This window comes from Microcaecilia unicolor, chromosome 13 (assembly GCF_901765095.1).
Source record: "Microcaecilia unicolor chromosome 13, aMicUni1.1, whole genome shotgun sequence".
Taxonomy (NCBI): domain Eukaryota; kingdom Metazoa; phylum Chordata; class Amphibia; order Gymnophiona; family Siphonopidae; genus Microcaecilia; species Microcaecilia unicolor.
In genome coordinates this window covers 51,963,028-51,988,257 of record NC_044043.1, presented here as the reverse complement: position 1 = coordinate 51,988,257, position 25,230 = coordinate 51,963,028, and the positions used below count along the sequence as shown (strand labels likewise).

The 25,230-nt window shown below is 43.7% G+C and overlaps 1 protein-coding gene across 6 annotated transcripts in view; it reads left to right on the top strand.

Annotated features, from left to right (window-relative positions):
- RPH3AL (rabphilin 3A like (without C2 domains)) overlaps nt 1–25,230 on the top strand; it is a 214,025-nt gene that overhangs the window by 139,375 nt on the left and 49,420 nt on the right. For all 6 annotated transcript variants that reach the window (XM_030222366.1, XM_030222368.1, XM_030222365.1 and 3 more), the window contains one exon: nt 21,737–21,911. In XM_030222366.1, the coding sequence (XP_030078226.1) occupies nt 21,737–21,911 (175 nt within the window). The remainder of the gene's footprint in view (nt 1–21,736; nt 21,912–25,230) is intronic.

Below are 25,230 nucleotides of genomic sequence, written 5' to 3'. Positions count from 1 at the left end.
CTCACAAGACTGGGGGGATTGGGCGTCCAAGTGGCAGATGAAGTTCAATGTTGACAAGTGCAAAGTGATGCATGGGGGTAAGAGGAACCCGAATTACAGCTATATCATGCAAGATTCCGTGTTAGGAGTCACAGACCTAGAAAGGGATCTGGGAGTCATCGTGGATAAGACGTTAAAAACTTCTGCTCAGTGTGCTGCGGTGGCTAAGAAAGCACACAGAATGTTGGGTATTATTAGGAAAGGGATGGAAAACAAACACGAGGATGTTATAATGCCATTGTATTGCTCCATGGTGCGACCGCACCTCGAGTATTGTGTCCAATTCTGGTCGCCGCATCTCAAAAAAGATATAAAGGAATTGGAGAAGGTGCAGAGAAGGGCGATGAAAATGATAAAAGTGATGGAACGACTTCCCTATGAGGAAAGGCTGAGAAGGTTAGGGCTCTTCAGCTTGGAGAAAAGCTGGCTGAGGGGTTATATGATAGAAGTCTACAAGATAATGAGCGAAGTGCGTTTGTGTACACTTTCAAACAACAATAGAACCAGGGGACACAAGATGAAGCTAGAATATGGTAGATTTAAAACAAACAGGAGAAAGTTTTTCTTTACTCAGTATGTAGTTGGACTCTGGAACTCGTTGCCGGAAAATGTAGTGACAGCAGCTGGCCTTATGGAGTTTAAAGGAGGTTTGGACAGATTCCTGAGGGAAAAGTCCATTGAACATTATTAAAAATTAAATTTGGGGGGGGGGGGGGGGGGAGGGGTTGCAGGGTTCTTGAAGCCTGGATTGGCCGCTGTTGGAGACGGGATGCCGGGCTTGATGGACCATTGGTCTTTTCCCAGTATGGCAGTGCTTATGTGCATCATAACTCCACTCATGTACATCAAAAGATGTTATTAAAGATGTAAAATGTATAATCATTTACTCCTCAATGTGAAATAGTTGCACTTTAAATTTATTTTCAAATTATCTCACATTGAGGGGTAAATGATTATATAATTCAGATCTTTGATAACTCCACTTATGTACTTCAAAAGAAGTTATGATGTCCCTTTTATATCTCTATATATAAAAGGCACCACCAACGTTCTAAATGAAGCCTCCAGCCGGAAGTGTGAAGGGGGAGAGATATCCGGTTTCCCCATGAGTGTCTGCCCCGCCCTCGCTCTCTCTGTAACACAAACAGTGAAGGAAAACACAGCAAAGCACGAAATCAAATCGCTCTCTCTGTAACAGTGAAGGACTCAGAGGGGAGAGAGGGCAGAAGCCCTCACTATCTCTTTAACACAAACACAGCACAGCAGGAAACTTAACACTGAAGGACTCGACTCCAAGGGGAGAGGGGACAGAGAGCAGAGGGGAAGGGAGAGAGGGCAGAGGGCAGGGACACACACACTCCCACATGCACACAGAAGAAAACCTTGCTAGCCCCCATTTCATTTGCATCAGAAACGGGGCTTTTTTACTAGTTTGATATAACTGAATTATTTAAAAGCCTTTTTGATATTTGTATTGATACTTTTGATGTTTCTTCACTATCAGTTTCAGTTTTATTTGGGTTAAAAAAACCTTTTTCAAATTGGTTAACATTTATTTATTTATCTATTTATTAGGATTTATTTACCATCTTTTTGAAGAAATTCACGCAAGACGGTGTACAGTAAGAATAAATCAAACATAAGCAATGGACAATTACAGCTGTAAAAATATTCAAATAACAATACAAAGTATGGCATAGTATACTACTTACAATGTCAACACAATACATAATAGAACATTTTAATTGACAGAGTAGGGTATAAGCAAAGCTAGAACTTATAGATAGCTAAGTGAGTAAGAAGTGTTAGAGAGTAAGGTGACTAATTTAAAGAAAGTTGCTCATGAGGTCAGAGAGATGGTTAAATGTTATCTCAGCTAGGGTAGGAGTGGATAAACATGTCCTGCTGTAGTATAGACCACGCCTAACTTTGAGTGAGGTTTATAGAATAGCACTAAACGTGGTTCTTTTGGTGACAAATTTTTTTTTTTGGCGCCATATATAGAATCTAGCCCAAAATGCCTGCATCGAGAGTCATGAAAACCTTTTGATCACTGCTGGTAATGCACTAAGAAAACTAGCAGATAGTTCTGCAGGAAGGAGTGATATAAATGTACAGCCAAAGGGCTAATCAACAGGAGACCCTTTAAATATAGCGGCCAAAATTTTTGGTAGTGTCTGATATATTTACATCACTCCTTCTTGCAGGCATATCTGCTGGTTTTCTTAGGGGTCCTTTTACTAAGCTGCAGGAAAAAGGGCCCTGCATAGCGGTGGGGGCTGTTTTTCCAGTGCACCAGGGCCCTTTTTACTGCAGCAGGTAAAAAGCCCCCCAGACAAACATGGCCACGCGGTAAGAGAACTCTTACCATGTGGCCTTGAGGCGGGGAGCCCTTACCCATCACTCATTGAGGTGGCGATAAGGGCTCCCACGGTAACCCAGCGGTAACTGGGCAGGCACGGCAGTGCCCAGTTACCACCGGGTTCCTGCCGCGCAAGCCATTTCTAGGGTTTTTCTTTTTTCCCTGGCAATAGTGAGTGCTCAGGCCAGAACTACTGCCGGCAGCCATATTGGGCCAACGGTAGTCCTGATTTAGCATTTGGTAAGCCTACGTTGAGTTTACTGACGCTTTGTTAAAGACCCCCTTAGTGCATGATCAGCAGCAATATACAGAGGTGGGATCAAAACGTTTTCATGGCTCTTGATGCAGGCATTTTCCCCTGGATTCTATATAGCGTTACTTAAGTTATGAACACAAATCCAGTCGTATTCTGGATTTTGCGCACACAGCTTAATTAGGGGCCCTTTTACTAAGCAGTAGTAGCACTAACGCATGGGAAGCACACGCCAAATCGGCACTACTGGAGGGGTAGCACAGGTGCCATGCAGTAGTTTTGAAGTTTTTACACACTGGGGGTGTACCCGGTGGTAATTGGCCCCGTGGTCACATTGGCGAACACTGCCTGATTACCGCATGATTAGCGCGTGAGCCCTTACCACTAAGTCAGTGGGTGGTGTTAAGAGCTCAGGTGGTAAACAGCTGCACGCTACTTTTAATTTTAGCGCATGACCCTTTACTACCCTGTTTTTAAAAAATGTTTTTTTTCCCCAGCCATGATAAAAAATAGCTCAGCTTGTGCCAAAAACAAGTGCCCACACCACTGCAGGCCACTTTTTATTGTGGCTTAGTAAAAGGACCCCATTAGTTAGTAAGCCAATCATCGCTGATAATTGCCACTTAAGCAATTGACACTAATTGGCATTAATTACAATTTACATGCAGAACTGTCTAAGCTTATTCTATAATGTGATATGGGTAAATTGTTAGTTGCATAGTTGACGATGGGGTGTGGCCATGGCCATTTCTAAAATCTATTGCGCATTGTTACAGAATAGACCCGGTCCATGCCTAATTTAGGTGTCTGCATTTACATCAAGATTTAGTTGGCATAACTGCCTATGACTAAATTTGGTCATGCAGCTGGACGCTAGGTGTGTTCTATAAATCTTGCAGAAATGTAGACTTATTCTGTACATTTATGCATACTTTATAGAATACAGCTAGGCGTATTTTGTTTCTGTGCTGTCTCCACTGCATGCAAATCTCTCTCGTGAATATACAATGTGGATATCCTAAAAACCTGACTGGCTGGGGTGCCTTCAGGAGCAGGTTTGGGAACCACTGTTCTAGAGTTTACATGGCATGTAGATTTCATGGTTGTCCTTTCTAATCTAATGAGCTGTTGACTTCAAGTATTTATCTGTGAATTATGTAAAAGGAGGTTGCATATAATTGAAGTACATATTTTGTTTCAAGGTCACAGTGCAATCCTCACGAGACATCTTATAACACAATTATAAATGATGTTCAGCAGCAGCAGACTAACGTCATATTAATAGCTTCCGTTTATTACCACTTTCATTGGCCCTGGGTTGCAACTTACTGAAGAAATAGGAAACAAGTGATTATTTCTAGGGCTTTTGTTTTTAGGTTTTAACTAACAAGTACTGATAAATCATCCTTGGTGGGAAAGAAGTGAAACCAGTGTTTGTTAGACAAAAATTGGTGCCTCTTCCTTTGCTGGGCTGCTGTTGGGGAATTGAGAGCTGTGCTGAATTACAGAAATCCAACTGAGAGTCTATTTTTTTAACCATCCTTTTGAGACAAAACGACGGATAAATGTTTCATTTTAGAGCAAATTAAATTACAGAAAATGTGCCATGTTTGCAGCATTTACTAGCAGAGTATTTATTTGGTCCACTTGTATCCCACATTTTCCCAGCTTATGCGGGCTCAATGTGGCTAACAAAGTTACAAGAAAATTGCATAATACAACAGGAGAAAATTGTTCCAGTAATAGGATACAAAGAAGTACAGAGGAGCTAAAATAAGAGAATACAGATGGGAAAACAGGAGCAACCAAGGAGAAGCTGACAGGGGGTAAAGAGCAGGTGAACTACCAAAATGGGGAAAAAAGGAGGTTAAACAACATTGCTGACTTCGGGGTAGGCTTTAGTAAACAAATACGTTTTTAACAGTTTTTTAAAAGTTTGATGATCCGATGACTCTTTCAAGAGTCTCGGCAAAACATTCCAGGTTTGTGGGCTGATGAACGAGAAGGAAGAAGCATAGAGCGGCTTGTATTTCAGATTCCTGCATGAAGGATAGTGCAGGTTAAGATAAGTTCTAGATGGCACCATGGGATTTCTTGCAGGCAAATCAATCAAATCATACATGTACACTGGTGCTTCGCCATAAATGATCTTGTGAGTTAAGGCACAGATCTTGAAATCAATACGGTCCTTAATGGGAAGCCAGTGAAGTCTCACACGAAGAGGCTGCGCACTGTTGAAGCGTGATTTACCAAAGAACAGTCTGGCTGCGGTGTTTTGAACCATCTGGAGCTTTTTTAGAATATAGTGTGTACAACCAGCGAAAATGCCACTGCAGTAGTCGATGTGGCTTAAGACCAGAGAATGAATCAGGGTTCAAAAAATATCTGAATTAGTATTAGTATTTGAATTAACTAGAAAAGGCACCCAGCACTAGGATCGACACTGTGAAAACTCCAATTTTAGTACCTTCAAAGAACTAGCTAAGCTAAATGTTTCATATTATTCTTATATTCAGTGGCACTATGGACTAGATCAGTGTTTCTCAAGTCCAGTCCTGGAGTACCCCTTGCCAGTCCGTTTTTCAGGCTATCCACAATGAATATGCATGAACTTAATTTGCTTATACTGCTTCCGTTATATACAGATCTCTTTCATCCATATTCATTGTGGATATCCTGAAAACCTGACTGGCAAAGGGTACTCCAGGACCGGACTTGGGGAAACACTGGGCTAGATTCTATATATGGTGCCAAAAAAAATCATCACTTCCAAAGTGCTATTCTGTAAGCCGTGCTTAAAGTTAGGTGTGGTTTACAGAATAGCACACCCGTGAATTGCGCCTAGCTGTAGGCACAGCCATTTGCATCAATTTGAAACATGGTGCAATTGTACATGCCGCTTTTAACTCCTAACCCTTACTCACTTGTTCAGCACCCTTATTTTATCATCCCCACCTTAGTTAATTCCCTTATCTCTTATTTGTCCTGTTTGTCTGTCCTGATTAGATTGTAAGTTTTGTTGAGCAGGGACTGTCTCTTCATATTCAAGTGTACAGTGCTGCGTACATTTAGTAGCGCTATAGAAATGATAAGTAGTAGTAGGCGTCTACAAGTAGCCTATTCTGTAAAGAAAAAGTGATGCATATTTTTCTTTATAGAATGCCAACGTAATATCTCAAACAAGTGCCTGAAATTAAAGCAGAATCGATGACTAACACCAGACATAGAGCTAATGTAAATGATCATGCCTAAATTGCAAAACTGCATGCATAGATAATAGTACTCTATAAGCGTAAAATTGTGTGCTGCACCCACACTCCATTCAGACTCTGCCTATGTGAGCACCCACTCAGTTCTACTAGTTTGAATAAACCTTAAAACCAGTCTCACATTACGCGAAATCGCATTTAAATGCCATTTTATAGAATAGTGTGTACCTAAAATCCTAGCATTTATATGTGTGTGTGTGTGACAGCATTCTGGTCATTTATGTGCATTCCTGGCACCTAAATCTTGTTGCCTTCTTTATAGGAACTACCTCTGTAGCGTCCCAATATTGGTGTCGATGAAGGCAATTCTACAACTGGTTGCCTCCATTTAGGCACCCTGAGGATGCTCAGTAGGAGTCTTTTCTATAATGCAACCCAAGCATCTAGGTTCCATTATAGAATACTTGCAGAATCAGTATTACATAGTAGCATTGTAAATGATGGCAGTTAAAGACCTTAATAGTCTATCCAGTGTGCCCAACAATCACACTCATTATCAATTCATGATTACATCAACAATGAATGTGATTACTTGATCATTGTCTCTCTTTGGCATTTCTGGGACGTAGACCATGAAGTCTGCCCAGCCCTGTTTTTAGGTTCCAACTACTGAAGTTGCTGTCGAAGCCCACTCCAGCCTATTCAAATCTGTCTTGTCATTTGCGGGACACAAATCGTAAAAGTCTGCCCCGCTCTGTCCTCAACGTTCCAAATTACTGGAGTTTCCGTAGGAGCCCTCTCCAGCCCATCCTAAACTCGATTGCCATATGGGACACAGACCATACAAACTTGCCCAAAATTGGCCTTAGTTATTCACAAGGAAGTCCAGAACAGGAAACAAGTGTTCTGCAAACACTAGAATGCAGTCCACAAAAGCAGAACACACGTCCAGTGGTTAAAAAAATACTTTTATTCTTGCCACTTTAAAAGAAAGCCTGAAGTGGCCACGTTTCGCCTCTCTAGAAGCTGCAGAGAATGGCCTGTGCACGAGAGAGTTGCACAGGGACAGAAATCTTACCCATCCCTACCCGTTATCCGTCCCCACCCATCCCTGCAAGAATTTAACCAATCCCCACCCATCCTCGTAAGAATTTAATGGTACATAAAAGAAAATTCCAGTCAGCTCCCTCAGTCTCTCTCTGGATTTGAGCCACAGCACTGTAGGCAAGGAAGGAATGGAAGTTGAAACTTGGAACACTCTGGTGTGCACATGTAAGATTTGTCTCTGATTTACTGGCACTGTGTGCTGAGAGGTCACCACATGCACGCGCCAGTAGGTCAGGTGACATCCGATGCTCATGCCTGTGTCAGAGCTGAGGTCTGCGCATCAGCCCGGGAGCAAAGACGATTAATTGTAACATAGTAAGTGACAGCAAATAAAGACCTGAACAGTTCATCCTGTCTGCACAATAGTCACACTCATTATCAATTCATGATTAAATCAACGAGTGTGATATTATATACTTGATTATTGTCTTTCTTTCGTGTTTCTGGAACATAGACCATAGAAGTCTATCTGGCCCTATCCTTATGTTCCAACTGCTGGAGTTGATGTTAAAGCCCACTCCAGTCTATTCGTCTTCTCATTTGTGGGACACAGACCGTAAAAATCTGTCCAGCACTGTCCTTATGTTCCAGCCACAGAAGTTGCTGTCTAAGGCCTTTCCAGCCCATCCTAAACCAGATTGCCATGTATGAGACACAGACCATACAAGTCTGCCCAGTATCAGCTCTAGTTCATCATAGCCAGAGTCGCCATCTAAGTGTCACTTGACACATCCACACACATGCAGCCATTTAAGGTTAGGTTTTTTATAACTTCCATTTTCTAGAGATCCTCTGTGTTCATCCCACGCCTTTTTGAATTCCGTCATCATTTGTGTCTCTACCACCTCTTTAATAGAGACTTTTCACATTTGTGCTGTTAAAGCAAGGAAGAAGAGGAGGAGGAGACAGCACTCAAAGAACTTGATAGTTGGTAGATCAGAGGCTGGTGCAGGTGCAGCATACACTTCTGTGAGAACCCCGCAGGAACTGCCTCTGTCCCCGTGGGAACCCCGCAGGAACTATCTCCATCCCTGTGGGAACCCCGCAGAACTGCTTCCGTCCCCGCGGGATTCCCGTGAACCCTGTTCCTGTGCAGCTCTCTACTGTACACGTGTATTCTGCTGCTGAGCTGCTTTCATTGCTGCTTTTATTTGGACTAATCTTTGAATTATTAGGTGCTAATAGTTGTATACCCCTGAGAGGCGAAACATGGCCATGTCGGGTTTTGTTTTAAAGTGGTAAGAATAAAAGCCTTTTTTAACCACTGAAGACGTGTGTTCTGCTTTTGTGGACTGCTTAGTTCTTCACAGCCACTGTTGCCATCTACACGCCACTCAACATGGAAACACACATGAAACCATTTAAGTTTGGGTTTCTTTTTACCATTCATTTTCTAATTAGAGATTCATTGTGTTTATCCCACACCTTTTTGAATTCCATCACTGTTTTTTTTCTCCACCACCTCCTTCAGGAGGCCATTCCAGGCCTCAACCAGCCGCCTTTATCTGCCTGGTTTAACTGTGAGTGTCTAAATGTGGTAGGGCTGCATACCACTTACAGTATTTTGTAAGGTATACACATAAGTGAGAATCTGAAGCATGTATACACTCCTCCCTTGTATTTGTACACTGTGTCCTGTGTGCCATTACAAAATAGCTCAGGTACCCTAGAAGCACTTTCACAGGTAAATGTACACATATGCACATAAATGCTCCTATTCTAGACTTTTTCGTATGCAAGGGAGCACATAATGTAGGCCCGTGGAGGTCGATGTGGCATTGAATTTCCAGGTTTTCAACGCTGGCAAAAATATAGCCGGTTTAGTGAGATATTCAGCACTTTACTGCCTATGGGTCATCACGTAAAGATGGGGCTGACTTTTATGTGGTTACCTTGACCGGCTAAATGCTGACTCCACCCCCAGAACACTCCCAGAATAGCCAGTTTTGAGATAGGCGCTAACCCTCGGATTCAATATACAGCGCCAAAATATCCGTGCATAAATTGAAGCGTTTTCCACAACAATGCACATAACCTAATTGGATAACAAGCTAATCCGTGCCAATAATTAGATGTTAATGACCAATTAGAACTAATTGGAATTAATTAGAATTTATGCGCACTACTTGCTAAGCATATTCTATAAAGTGGTGCATGTAAATTCTAATGTGTGCTGCAAAAAAGGGGGTGTGGCCATGGGTATGGAATGGGCAATTTGTGGGCATTCCAGAAATTTACGCAGAGGGTACTAGAATACACCTGCTCTGCACCTAAATGGATACGCCTAGAGTTAGGTGCTGGCATGGCCACTAGGCATATTCTATAAACCAAGCCTAAATCTAGGCGTGGTTTTATAGATTATGCCCAAGCGGAAATTTTTTTTCGGCCCCGATTTTTCAAGCACCCTAAACAGAATCTGGTCCTAATTGGCCTTTTCAGTGGCACTAACAGGTTAGCCCCAAACAAGAGATTTAACCAGTCTGGGGCTATTTCTGGCCAGTTAAATCATTTTGAATATCGACCCGCAAGATTATAGAATTGTACTTTTTTTTTTAATATAACCTCTATCTAAATGTGACTCGCTGAGTGAAAAGGTACAAAAAGTGAGGTTACAAATAACAGAGTTATAAAAGTTTGGAGAGGTAAATTTGGGCAACTTTCATTTTTGAACGTTTTGTGTACTATAGGATCAAAATTAGTCAAATTTTATCTGTAACTTCCTACAGATTACAGAGATATAGATGTTTTACGTTTGTTATTTTTCAAATGCATTTTTCTGAAATATGTACCTTTTTCTTAACATACATTTCTCATTTTTAAACATGTAATTAGTCCATACTTGAGGTTGAATTTTGCAGGATTATGGAATCAATATCCATAAGTCACATACCCCACTTTTAACACCTTTGTTCAGTAGGTCACATATATTTGGAAGGTGGCAATAGCCTGTATATGGCAGGTTTTTGGACTACTTTCCAGATGACCCAGATGAATCAGTCTTAAGAAACTAGAGAGGTTCATCATTTTATTATTGTTACTATATTAAGAAAAGAATAGAAGAGTTTCAGAGGACGTTAAAAGACCTAAATGATAGCCCTGAATTATGACATATTGCTCCAGTGGACCCAGGTATATGAAGCACTCAGGAGCCGTAAACATGTTTAATGGATAAGAGTTTTCCTGTAGAATAAACATAGTTAAAGCTGTCATCAGGTCCACCCCACATCTCATAAATTTAGATGCAGTGATTTGAACACAGCTTGTGCAGTAGTCAAACAAGGACTTCCATGCCTTCTCTCACCCCCACACTGAATATATTTTGGATTTTGTGCAATTCCAAAGTTGCATTAATATGTATTTTAATTTTGCAATCCATGATAAAACTGCTTCCCCACATACTGGCTTTCAAAACTGAAGGCATGTGGGAAGAAGATTTGGAATTGTATTTTTATTATTTAAGGAAACTTGAGTTGCAAACTGGTAAATGGAATCTAGTTTATGATCAGTCTAAGTCTCCTTTCTTTCTCTCACACTGGGGCCCTTTTACTAAGCTGCGTACGCGCCTACACGCGCCCAACGCGTGTCAATTCATAGTTACTGCCCTGGCTGCCGTAAGGCCCATGCAGTAATTTCATTTTTGACACGTATCCACTACGTGCGCCAGAAAATATATTTTATTTTCTGGCGCACGGTAACTCAGACTTGACGCGCATAGGTGATTACCGCACGGTTAACGCGAGAGATCTTACCGCTAAGTCAATGGCTGGTGGTAAGGTCTCACCCAAAATGGACGTGCGCCAATTTTTAATTTTGCCGCACATCCATTTTCCGTAAAAAAAATTTTTTTAAAACCTTTTTTATACAGGTGCTCTGAAAAATGGATCTGTGCACATGCATAACGCACGCCTAAACTACCGCAGCCCATTTTTCAGCGCACCTTAGTGAAAGGACCCTTCTGTGCCTAAGGAAATGATTTGGATGTTCTAGGCCTAGAAGGATAGTGGTAGAGTGGAGTCAAGCTGGATTCCAGCGATATTTCTCAGCCTCATCCTTCTGGTTCTCAACTGCAAGAAACCACCTGTCTACCTTCTCATTATAGCTTAGGAAGTATTTATATAAAAAGCATGAATGTTATAAAAACATCATCTAAGAAGAGGGTTGTGATTCTGTGTAAGAACCCCCCTCCCACCTGAATTCCTAAGTACATTTGTTAATAATAGTGGTAATAACACAGGATAATTGTTTCACCATCGATGTTGGTAGAGAGACCTTTTCTGTAATTGCTTTTGCTTTGATGCTGCTTCCTTTGGTTCTAAATCAACGGTGATTGCACTGCAGATAAAATTAACCAGGGGCTTTATGATTGATGTGCTTGATTTAATTCATGCAGATTTCCAATTTATTAGGCATTGCACCAATTAGTAAAAGCTGATTGTTATTAGGGCAGAGAACCTTCAAGTAAACAGAACAAGGATTAATTTTCAGAAGGTTACCCTGAAGACAGCGGCACAGCCCCTGTGCACACCTAGCGTCTGCTACCAGCCCTTTTTGTGATTGTGTTCGGTATTTTCACTGCTCATGTATTGGTGAATTTTCAAAACAAAAGTGTATACTGTCTTCCATTTTGAAAATTACCCCAGGGAATTTGAGCTGACATTTTACACCTGCTGTTTACCATGCACAAATGTTCTGAGTTATGTTATGCATATATGTGTCTATTTTCAAATGTATGCATATAAATTCAAACTCATCAGCACCTCTGGTCAGTCTGCATACTGGTAGGGCAGCCTGTTTCTTCATGTACTGCACTGCTTTACTCCAAGAAATATTGTTGAAACTTACTTGCATAGTGCAGTCTTTTCTGTTTAAATGAGTTTGGTGTAAAATTGTACTGAGCACTTGGTCTTCAATGTATACAGCTGGGGCTTACTGACAGGGATCTGGGCCACACCCCCTGCCCTCAGGTCCCATATCCCTCCCCCTCCGCCCTCCCGTCATCCCCCTGGATCCAACGTCTCTCCCCACTCCCCAGATCCAATATCTTTCTCCCCTTCCCTCAGATGCAACATATCTCCCTCTCATTCTTTCTCCCTCCCCTCAATGCACCATTTCTGCCCCCTTCACAGCTCCGAATTGAGGGGAGGGAGAAAGAATGAGAGGGAGAGATGTTGCATGGGATATTCTCTTTTCCGGAACCTTATCAGCTTCCTTGTACTACAGTTACTCTATTTTCCACTCTGTATATATTCCCGGAGTTGGTACTTTCCTCTCCGGAACTTGTAAGCCACGTTGAGCGTACTGCTATGCGGGAAAATGTGGGATACAAATGTAATAAATATAGTATATGCTAACAGCTACCATGAAGCTGTGGTAACTGTTGGTACAGTACCGTAATAATACGTGCTAAATTATAGCTACGTCATGCAAGGTTCCACTTTCGGAGTCACAGACCAAGAAAGGGATCTAGGTGTCGTCGTTGATGATACGTTGAAACCTTCTGCTCAGTGTGCTGCTGCGGATAAGAAAGCAAATAGAATGTTAGGTATTATTAGGAAAGGAATGGGAAACAAAAATGAGAATGTTATAATACCTTTGTATCGCTCCATGGTGCGACTGCACCTCGAATATTGTGTTCAATTCTGATCGCTGCATCTCAAAAAAGATATAGTGGAATTAGAAAAGGTGCAGAGAAGGGCGACGAAAATGATAAAGGGGATGGGACGACTTCCCCATGAGGAAAGGCTAAAGCGGCTAGGGCTCTTCAGCTTGGAGAAAAGGCGACTGAGGGGAGATATGATAGAGTTTTATAAAATAATGAGTAGAGTTGAATGGGTAGATGTGAAGCGTCTGTTTACGCTTTCCAAAAATACTAGGACTAGGGTGCATGCGATGAAGCTACAATGCAATAAATTTAAAACGAATCGTAGAAAATTTTTCTTCACTCAACGTGTAATTCAACTCTGGAATTCGTTGCCAGAGAATGTGGTAAAAGCGGTTAGCTTAGCGGAGTTTAAAAAAGGTTTGGACAGCTTCCTAAAGGAAAAGTCCATAGACCATTATTAAATGGACTTGGGGAAAATCCACTATTTCTGGGATAAGCAGGATAAAATGTTTTGTACTTTTTGGGGATCTTGCCAGGTATTTGTGACCTGGATTGGCCACTGTTGGAAACAGGATGCTGGGCTTGATGGACCTTTGGTCTTTCCCAGTATGGCAATACTTATGTACTTATGTACCACGCGGCAATTGGTTTATATGAGATGTCAGAGAAGGGGCAGGAGATGCTAGGGACTTGACCAGCGCAGCGCTGTTACCACTTGACACGTTAACAGGCATTAACCGGTACGTTAGCAGCATGTTTGTGGCAAAGCAACCTAGATAGGGGGCAGTATGCAAACCAGCATTATCCACTGTAAATATAACACACATTAAGGAGATAAAAGGGAAGCTCTTTTCATATCTGGACCCACCTCCACACAACTCGCAGCCTGTAAAAGGTCAGCAGATCAGGCGTTCTTTTGTTCATCATGGCAGTATTTGATGGAGCTTATATGCTGGAGCTGTGGGAAGGGCTCCCTCATGTCCCAGAGGAAGGGCATCGGCTACTGCTGTCACTGCTACAGGTGTTGCAGGAGCTGCTGGCATAGGAGGCAGGAGAAGGGAAGTATGAACCCAGTAGCCACTCATATTCTGAACATGTACCACCTTGCTAGGCCAGCCTGACGACCAGGTAGTGTCTCTGTATCGGCTGAGTTCAGTAGCTATAATGTCATTGTATGAAAGTCTGCATGCAGACCTTGATCCGATGACAGACAGGTCTCATGTCATAACTGCTCTTGTCAAGCTACTGAACACTTTACATTTTATGGCCTTTGGCTCCTTTCAAACCTCTGTAGCCGTAATGGTATCTCCACCAGGCAGCACAGGCTATGAGAAGCTGAGTTAGGAATTACATCTCATATTCTAATGATAAGCAACAGTAGGTGGGTCTGCGAGAAAGCTTTAACACAGCACTTACTGATCTTTTTTGGGCTGTCACCCATGTGTAGGTGTGCTTGTGGGGTATAGTTTGGGCAGAGCCATGAATTATGCACATAGGTAAACTTGTATAAGTATTTATGGCTGCATTTTCAGCTGCTTTTCTGGTTTCTATGTGTCTTGTATGCAATAGGCATCTACTTGGCTTCCAACTTGGGATAACTATGATACAATTATTCTCTATCACCCGGATTCTTTGAAGGTTAGCCAAAGTTGGGCATGGATTCCAGATCTATGCCCAAAATAATTATTTAATGGGCTCCTAACAAGCACTTAATCAGCATGAATTACGATTTGGGCATCGATCTGGCTACTCGCTATTCTGTACCAATGGACACCTAAATTGGATTGTAAGCAACTCAAAAGTGGGCGTGACTGTGGGAGGGGAATGGGTGGATCCAGGGCGTTCACAAAAGATGTGCACAGTGTTGCAGAATAACGGGGATCTGCTCCCAATTTGCGTGCCAGGATTTACACCAGTTTTCAGCTGGTGTAAGTCCTCATGCCCAAAGTTGAGTGTCGAATTTGGCACTCAAAGCTATTCTATAAAGTGCTCATGCTGAAACGCCCTTTATAGAATAGCGTTGAGTGCCAAATTTTCAGCGCCATCTATAGAATCTGTCCCTGTGTGCATGGGTATTTCTGAGGGCACAGTTGTGAGGTATGTGCTTCATAATAATACTCCACTTGCACGTGCATAAAAGGCCGTGCTAGTACACTTATCTGCAAAAGAGCCAACAGGTCACTAAAGTGCTATTCTGTAACCGTAATGGCAAATATAAGTGGCATAGAGGGGCATAATTGCAAGGGGTGCCCAAGTTTTCCTGAGGACATCCTCACAGGACACCCCAGTGAAGGGGCGGGGAAACCTGTATTATCGAAACAAGATGGGTGTCCATCTTTTGTTTCGATAATACGGTCTGGGATGCCCAAATCGTGAAATTTAGGTCGACCTTAGAGATGGTCGTCCTTAGAGATGGCCGTTCCCTGATTTTCAGCCATAATGGAAACCGAGGATGCCCATCTCAGAAATGACCAAATGCAAGCCCTTTGGTCATGGGAGGACCCAGCATTTGTAGTGCACTGGTCCCTCTCACATGCCAAGACACCAACCAGGCACCCTAGGGGGCACTGCAGTGGACTTCAGAAATTGCTCCCAGGTGCATAGCTCCCTTACCTTGTGTGCTGAACCCCCCTGCCCCCAAATCCCACTCCCCACAACTGTAGAATACTATCATAGCCCTAAGGGGTGAAGGGGGGCACCTACATGTGGGTACACTGGGTTTCTGGTGGGTTCTGAAGGGCTCACATTTACCACCACAAGTGTAACAGGTGGGGGGGGGGGGGGGGGCCTGGGTCCGCCTGCCTGCCTGAAGTGCACTGCACCCACTAAAACTGCTCCAGGGACCTGCATACTGCTGTGATGGAGCTGGGTATGACATTTGAGTCTGGGATAGAGGCTGGCATAAAATATTTTAAAAGTTTTTTTTTTTTTAGGATGGGAGGGGGTTGTTGACCACTGGGGGAGTAAGGGGAGGTCATCCCCGATTCCCTCTGGTGGTCATCTGGTCAGTTAGGGCACCTTTTTGAGGCTTGGTCGTAAAAAAAATGGACCAAGTAAAGTCGTACAAGTGCTCGTCAGGGACGCCCTTCTTTTTTCCATTATCTGTCGAGGATGCCCATGTATTAGGCACGCCCCAGTTCCACCTTCACTATGCTTCCGACACGCCCCCGTGAACTTTGGTCGTCCCCAAGATGGAAAGCAGTTGAGGACGCCGAAAATCGGCTTTCGATTATGCTGATTTGGGCGACCCTGTGAGAAGGACGCCCATTTCCTGATTTGTGTCAAAACATAGGTGCCCTTCTGTTTCGAAAATAAGCCTGATAGCGTGTAAATACAAGGGGTGTATAAATGGATGGAGCATGAGCAGGACTCCCACTTACACACATAACTTGCGCAATGCTGTCAGTTACATGCATCCCTGCTTTATTTGCGCCAATGTGATGATGCCAGGTCTATGGCTGCTGTAACTGACGGTGCATAAATGTAAGATGCACTTATAACGGGTTATGCTAATGTTCTGTAATTGAATCTGAGCACTCAGATGCTGTTATAAAAATAGGCTGTCACTGTGTGACATCAGATGCACCTAATTGGAAGTGAACACTTATAGAATTGCCCCATACCCCCAGATTCTATGTAGTGCCCTTAGATTTAGGCTCCAAAATTGGCATGGATTCTATAACACCGTGTGTAACTTAATTGGCTTAAGAAGCTAATGAGCACCAATATCAGCACTTAACAAGCAATAATAAGTACTAATTAGAATTTAGGCCCACAGCTCACTAAGCGTATCCTGTAAATATGTTTGCCAAACTTCTAAAGTGTGCAGGCAAAAATTGGCATGGCTATGGGTGAGAAAGGCGTTTCATAGGCGTTCCAAAATTTACGTGCCTAGTTATAGAATATGGCCTAGTCTGCCTAAATCTGTGCGCAGGGATTTGCACCAGGTTTTTGTTGGTATAAATGGATGCGCGCAGATTTAGCCGCAGAAATATCAACTAATTGTATTCTATACTAGGTGCCAGTTATAGAATACACTTAGCACTGATTTCACGCCAATTTTTTAGGCACCGTGTATAGGATCACCTCCATAGGGGGTAATGTTATAGGGAGCTGCCTAATTGTAGGGAGTAAATGCTGGTATTTTAGTCATGTGCACAAGTGACCTCATAAAATACTGATTAGTGTGCAAGAGTGTGTGTACGTTGCATGACTTGTACTTTCATTGTAGGAGTGCACAGGGGTGGAGTTCGTATTAATTTACTGGAGCAGGTGTAAGTGCTATCACGTACATGTTCCTGCATGATTTCACGCTTATGCTAGTATTTTATAAAGTCAAAGAGACATAATGTGTATGAAAAGGCAACACAGGAAATAATTTTATAAAGAGGGCACTGACATTTAGATGTCAAGACCACATATAAATGATCAGAATACTGACATACACGTGTATGTGTGCACATAGGGCCAGATTCAGGAAATGGCATTGAAAATTAAGATAGACGCAACCACGAAAGTGGAAAGAACAATGGTATCCCACGAAAAGGAGCAGGAAAGGAGTGGGAACAGAATCAAGCTCTTCAAAAAACAGATCCAAGGCGTCCAATGTTTATATCAACATTGGATGCCTCGGGTCTGTTTTCTTAAGAGCCTGATTCCATTCCCACTCCTTTTCTGCTGCTGAAAATTAAGAACCAGGAAACATTTGCGCTTTATTTTTTAATAAATTTGTCCCCTCGTATTCTGATACAAATTAATATTGACTACGATGTATTTTGATATTGAGAGTAGTATAGTGTAGTTGATGCAATTGTGTATTTATATTGTAATTCCTAGACATTTTGGTCTTGTTGATATGATCCACCCTGAACTATGCAGGTAGTGGTGGAGCAGAAGAGACTATGACAGAGGGAGTCCAAAGCACACCAAAAGAACACCAATCACAAAAGTACAAAGGGCCTTCAAGGTTAGGGTGTTGTCACATCCGTCGCTCCCTCCGGCTGCTCCTCTGCGGGAAGCAAGGGCCGGGAGGAAGGACCCGCAGCCAGAGAGGGCTTACCCGACGGTTTCCTGGATGGGCGCCTGTTCCGGGTGCAGTCGGGGCCGAGCCGGTGTCCATTGCGGCGATAGCCGACCTTCTTGAGGCCGCGGCAATGGCCGCCCTGTCCGGGGCCGAGCCCGTGGGCCGGCGATCGCGGCTTCCGGGCTCTCGGTCGCCAGCTATGGGGTCCGTGCTTGCGCCAGCGGGGAGGATGGCGCCGAGACGTGATGGCCGGCATCTTCTCCACATTTGGGCACGGGAACCCGAAGCTCCGCCTCAGAGGAACCAGATTGGGATGTCGGTGCTGTAGCCCCGCCTGGGAAGCCGGACGGAACCAACCAGAGGGATTTCTTCAGTAGCCAGGTTCCGATTGGCCGGCCATGTCGGCTGGGGCTGGGCGGTTGAATGCTGACAGTATTTAAGGAGCGGGGCTGAAACAGGACGTTGCTTCAGGTTCTGTTTCTCAAGGCCAGTCTTTGTGTGTTCTTGTTTTCAGTACGTTCCCTTGCTCTCCTGGTTTGATCTTTGGACTGTTTCTGGACAACTCTGCTAGCCGCCTGCCCTGACCTGTTGCCTGTTTTTGGACGACGCTGTGAGCTGCCTGCCCTGACTTGTTGCCTGTTTTAGGACGACTCTGATAGCCGCCTGTCCGGACCCGTGGCCTGTTTGGACTAGAAGACACAATAAAACATAGCGTCAGTGCCGTAGCGAGGGCAGCTGACACCCGGTGCGGGTCACCGCTGCGCACCCCCCGTCCGGGTGCAGCGCAGCGCACCCTCCCCCCTCCCGGGAGCACCCCCCCCCCCTCGAGCGCGTACTTGCATCGGAAAGCATCGAGGGACGGGCGGAAGGGCCGATTCGCCCCCAGTGCATGTCGCTGGGAGCTGCGTCGGCTCCGATGGTTCCCTGCTCTCTCTGCCCTGGAACAGGAAGTAACCTGTTCCGGGGCAGAGGGAGCAGGGAACCAGCAGAGCCGACACCCCCCAGCGGCATGCACCCGGGGCAGACCACCCCACCGCCCCCCCTTTCTATGCCACCGCATAACATCAACACTGTTCTATAAATGTGCTCCAGGCTGAGTTCTGTTTATAGAATAGTGCTTATTACAAATGCCCGTGCTCACCTCGAGTAAATTATGGCAGTGCTCCTGACCCACTCAGGCCCCTCCCATGGCCACATGTCCTTTGGGTTGTGCACGAGCCAATTTCAACACACACAGCTACAAAAAAATTGCCAATATCAATAATTGGTGTTAATTGGCTTGTTGCCTAATTAAGTTGCGTGTGCTTCTCAGGATCACGCCCAAAATTGGGTGGGTAAATTTCAGCAACTTTTATAGAATCTGGAGAATAATGGGCATACATGTCAATATTCCTACTATGTGTTGGTCTACAAAACGGTACCTAAATGTGATGGGTTATAGTTTGAAGGTGTGGATACACATAGGCTGAGTCAGGTGAAACGGGGGCAGGGTGCACAGTTATGCAAATACATTTATGGAATACTATAATTTAAGCACATTTTTCAGTAGTCAAAGTGTGAGCATTTATACCAGCTCTATGGCTGGTAAGTGGTTGTGCCCTAAGTGTAATCACATATTTGTGCTGCTATACTAGTGTTCTATAAAGGAAAGTAGGCACCTACTTTATATAGCAGGGTATCTCAACCCAGTCCTCAGGACACACCCAGCCAGTCAGGCTTTCAGGATACCCACAATAAACATGCATGAGATACAATGGAGGCAGGACATGCACATTTATCTCATGCATGTTCATTGTGGATACCTCGAAAACCAGACTGGCTGGGTGTGTCCTGAGGACTGGGTTGAGAACCCCCTGCCTTATAGAATAGGCTCCAGATAGATGCCTAAAAATAAGCTCCTCTCTTTATAGATTTGCTCTCATTGAGTACATGTACATATTCATATCTGTCTTGGAGCAAGTATACATTTCTGTAAGAGTATTTGTATGCTTCTGGGGATAGTTCTGGAAGACTAAATGACCTATAGGTGCCTATGTTGTTTTTATCAATAGTGATACCTCAAGTTTAAATTTCCTTGTTGGAAAGACAAAGTCTTATAAAGTATCTATATTTTTCCAATATTTTTTTACATTAGAAGTCAGACCATCAAGCGGTGATTTCAGTATGTTCCATACCGAATATACACCAAGCTCCTCATGGGTCCTTTTCTTTTTTCACCTTCCGATTTAACTAGTTTTCCTTTTCAGTTTTAAACTTACAGCAGTAATAATGATGTACTGCTTCCAAGCACGACATACGTAGGCATCCCCCGACATGAACATGTTTCATTCCACTGCATTAGGAAGGGGGGTTCCTTCTATCACTCTACTAACATTACATCTTCAACAAATGCTGTCCATGAAAAGTGGAATTCATATGTTGATTATCCAGTCATTAATTTTGTTGGAGAAAGGAACAGAAATAAGGGACCCCCCCCCCCTCTTTTTTTGCTAAATATACAGTGGGGGAAATAAGTATTTGATCCCTTGCTGATTTTGTAAGTTTGCCCACTGACAAAGACATGAGCAGCCCATAATTGAAGGGTAGGTTATTGGTAACAGTGAGAGATAGCACATCACAAATTAAATCCGGAAAATCACATTGTGGAAAGTATATGAATTTATTTGCATTCTGCAGAGGGAAATAAGTATTTAATCCCTCTGGCAAACAAGACCTAATACTTGGTGGCAAAACCCTTGTTGGCAAGCACAGCGGTCAGACGTCTTCTGTAGTTGATGATGAGGTTTGCACACATGTCAGGAGGAATTTTGGTCCACTCCTCTTTGCAGATCATCTCTAAATCATTAAGAGTTCTGGGCTGTCGCTTGGCAACTCGCAGCTTCAGCTCCCTCCATAAGTTTTCAATGGGATTAAGGTCTGGTGACTGGCTAGGCCACTCCATGACCCTAATGTGCTTCTTCCTGAGCCACTCCTTTGTTGCCTTGGCTGTATGTTTTGGGTCATTGTCGTGCTGGAAGACCCAGCCACGACCCATTTTTAAGGCCCTGGCGGAGGGAAGGAGGTTGTCACTCAGAATTGTACGGTACATGGCCCCATCCATTCTCCCATTGATGCGGTGAAGTAGTCCTGTGCCCTTAGCAGAGAAACACCCCCAAAACATAACATTTCCACCTCCATGCTTGACAGTGGGGACGGTGTTCTTTGGGTCATAGGCAGCATTTCTCTTCCTCCAAACACGGCGAGTTGAGTTCATGCCAAAGAGCTCAATTTTTGTCTCATCTGACCACAGCACCTTCTCCCAATCACTCTCGGCATCATCCAGGTGTTCACTGGCAAACTTCAGACGGGCCGTCACATGTGCCTTCCGGAGCAGGGGGACCTTGCGGGCACTGCAGGATTGCAATCCGTTATGTCGTAATGTGTTACCAATGGTTTTCGTGGTGACAGTGGTCCCAGCTGCCTTGAGATCATTGACAAGTTCCCCCCTTGTAGTTGTAGGCTGATTTCTAACCTTCCTCATGATCAAGGATACCCCACGAGGTGAGATTTTGCGTGGAGCCCCAGATCTTTGTCGATTGACAGTCATTTTGTACTTCTTCCATTTTCTTACTATGGCACCAACAGTTGTCTCCTTCTCGCCCAGCGTCTTACTGATGGTTTTGTAGCCCATTCCAGCCTTGTGCAGGTGTATGATCTTGTCCCTGACATCCTTAGACAGCTCCTTGCTCTTGGCCATTTTGTAGAGGTTAGAGTCTGACTGATTCACTGAGTCTGTGGACAGGTGTCTTTCATACAGGTGACCATTGCCGACAGCTGTCTGTCATGCAGGTAACGAGTTGATTTGGAGCATCTACCTGGTCTGTAGGGGCCAGATCTCTTACTGGTTGGTGGGGGATCAAATACTTATTTCCCTCTGCAGAATGCAAATAAATTCATATACTTTCCACAATGTGATTTTCCGGATTTAATTTGTGATGTGCTATCTCTCACTGTTACCAATAACCTACCCTTCAATTATGGGCTGCTCATGTCTTTGTCAGTGGGCAAACTTACAAAATCAGCAAGGGATCAAATACTTATTTCCCCCACTGTAAGTAAGCTGTCCTGATCCAGCTAAATTCATATTTTCTTTTTCCAACAGGTCTGGAAGCGGTCTGGTGCCTGGTTTTATAAAGGACTGCCCAAATATATCCTGCCATTAAAAAGCTCCAGTAAAATTAATGAGCTACAACTGGGGCCACTGCAGGCCATGCCTTCCATGCCAGAGTTAAAGGGCACTGTCACCACTCGGGTGTACACGTGGGCTAGAGGAAGAGGTCAGTAGTCATATTTATTGATGGGTCAGTCTGTGCCTCAGGCACAGCAGAATTTGCAGCAAAACTTGTGTCCTTTCTGTTAAACATAGACTCAAGAAAAATGTCAGGAAGTACTTTTTCACGGAGAGAGTGGTGGATGCTTGGAATGCCCTCCCGCGGGAGGTGGTGGAGATGAAAACGGTAACGGAATTCAAAAATGTGCGGGATAAACATAAAGGAATCCTGTTCAGAAGGAAGAGATCCTCAGAAGTTTAGCGGAGATTGGGTGGCAGAGCTGGTGGGGGGGGGGGGGCTGGTGGTTGGGAGGCGGGGCTAGTGCTGGGCAGATTTCTACGGTCTGTACCGTGAGGATGGCAGATACTAATCAAGGTCAGGTATACACAAAAGGTAGCACATATGAGTTTATCTTGTTGGGCAGGCTGGATGGACCATGTAGGTCTTTCTCTGTCATCATCTACTATGTTACTATGTAATTGTGAAAGTGTTTGTGTCCTTTGTTGGGCTGCACATGCATTTCTGATTAACTTCCCAGAGGGAAGCAAAGAGCACTGGGGGCTGGTTAATGAGCATCTTCAAGTACAGCAGGAGCGGAGTGACCATTCGGGTAACCGGGCAGTGCCCGAGGGCCCAGAGGATCTAGGGGGCCCAGAGGCTGTGCCTGGATGCCCAGCACATAGCTGGTGATCTAGTGGCCTCTGCCGGGGGCGAGGCACGTTCTTTCCTGCCAGGCCCGCTGGGCTGCTGCTATTCCTCCCCCCACCCAGCACCACTGTATTTAAAAAATGGTTGCTGAGACCCGCGAGACTACCGCGGGAACACTCAGCCACTATTTTGAAGACACAGCGATGTCGGCAGGCGGCGGAATAGCAGCAGTGTAGTGGGCAGGAAAGAACACACCTCGCAGAGGCCACCAGGACCCCTGAGGTAGGACCGGGGCAGCGGGGGCCGTCAGCTACGGTGCCGGGGGGGGGGGGAGGGTGTCGGGCGGAGGGCCCACACCACCCTCAGTCCCTCCCCTGAGTGCAAGTTTATGAGGAGCTTCATTCTTTCTTGTGGAGCACAGAGATTCCTACTTCTACTACTACAATTTATCATTATTATAGCATTACTAGATGTATATGGTGCAGCATGAACACATATATAGGACAGTCTCTTCTCTGTAGAACTTACAAGCTTGTGAAGACCATATAGAATTTAAGAATGTGGTCAGGAAGAAACAAGTGTTAAGGTATCTTACTTTTATAGAATTGCCATCTAAGTGGATATCAGTTGTGCTGTATCAGTCTTATCGCCCTAATGATGACATCTATTCCCTACTCACCATTGGGAAGGAGCCTTTGATGAAAATGGTGTGCAGACTAATCATCAGAATAATAAACTTTCCACTCTCCATGATCAATAAAGGCCACTTGTTATTCCCATTTGTTGCTGGATATGGCGAAATGCCTTTGACTTAGTGAATGACTTTTGGCAGAGCTCTTGGCTACAGGCTGATGGAGCAGTATGCTGCTCCCTTAAATCACTACCATGAGAATGTAAATTGTATCAAGAAAGCCAAGAGAATTGTGTTCTTAATCGTCTGTGAGAATTATTTTTGACTATATGTAGTCTATTATGTATTCCATCTGCTGCCTCCATCTGTACTCCTATTGACCCTCGGAGGTTTTCTAATCATCTCTTGGAGAAAACTAATGATCTACATACCTCTCTGCTGCAACTGGATGGCTCTGTTGAGCGTATTTCTGCCTCTTCTGCTGAGGCAAATTGGGATTCTTTTTCATTAGTTACCCAGAGCGATATGGCTTGCTTGCTTGCTTAAATCAGTGACGTGCTTATGCCCTCATGATCTTTTATCTTTTATTGCACAGAGTCATGAAATCTGCAAATGTTTAGGTTATTTTGTCCAACAGGTACTTCCGTCATCTCTTAAACATACAAGTGTTAATCCTCTGATGGCTCCATCTTGTTGAGCAGTTATTATCCAGTCTCTAGCTTGTCTTTGTGTAAGCTGGTTGAGCAGGCTGTTCTGCTTCAGCTGCAGGATTTTTTTTTTTTTTAATACTCATGATCCATATTGACAATATGGATTTTGAACTGGGCACAGAGGCATTTTTTTGATCTTTAAAAGCTAGATTCAACTTTGCCAAAAATAATTTGGAGCCATACCTCCTACCTTCTGTTTCTGAATGTGTCAGGAGCTTTTAATACAGTTAATAATTCAATCATAGTATGCCATTTTGCTGATTTTGGGATTGCCTCAGTGGGATTGCCTGAGTTGTATTTCAGTGATTTACCTTTTTTTTTTTTTTTGTCAGACCATAACTGGCAGGTAAGAATAGCAAATTCTTATTCAAGTTACATAAGTACATAAGTATTGCCATACTGGGACAGACCAAAGGTCCATCAAGCCCATCATCCTGTTTCCAACAGTGGCCAATCCAGGTCACAAATACCTGGCAAAATCCCCAAAAAAGTACAAAACATTTTATGCTGCTTATCCCAGAAATATTTTCCCAAGTGCAATTTAATAATAGTCTATGGACTTTCCTTTAGGAAGCTGTCCAAACTTTTTTTTTTTAACTCTGCTAAGCTAACCGCCTTTACCACATTTTCTGGCAACAAATTCCAGAGTTGAATTACACATTGAGTGCAGAAAAATTTTCTCCGATTCATTTTAAATTTACTACTTAGTAGCTTCATCGCATGCCCCTTAGTCCTAGTATTTTTGGAAAGCGTAAACAGACGCTTCACGTCTACCCATTCCACTCCACTCATTATTTTATAGACCTCTATCATATCTCACCTCAGCCGTCTTTTCTCCAAGCTGAAGAGCCCCAGGCACTTTAGCCTTTCCTCATAGGGAAGTCGTCCCATTACCTTTATCATTGTCGTTGCCCTTCTCTGCACCTCTTCTAATTCCACTATTTTTTTTTTTTGGAGTTGTGGCGACCAGAATTGAACACAATATTCAAGGTGTGGTCGCATCATGGAGCGATACAATGGCATTATTCCATTCCTTTCCTAATAATACCTAACATTCTATTTGCTTTCTTAGCCACAGCAGCACACTGAACAGAAGGTTTCAATGTATCATCAACGAAAACACCTAGATCCCTTTCTTGGTTGGTGACTCCTAACATGGAACCTTGCATGACGTAGCTATAATTCGGGTTCCTCTTTCCCACATGCATCACTTTGCACTTGCTCACATTAAACATCATCTGCCATTTAGACGCCCAGTCTTGTAAGGTCCTCTTGTAATTTTTCACAATCCTCCCGTGATTTAACTACTTTGAATAACTTTGTGTCGTCAGCAAAT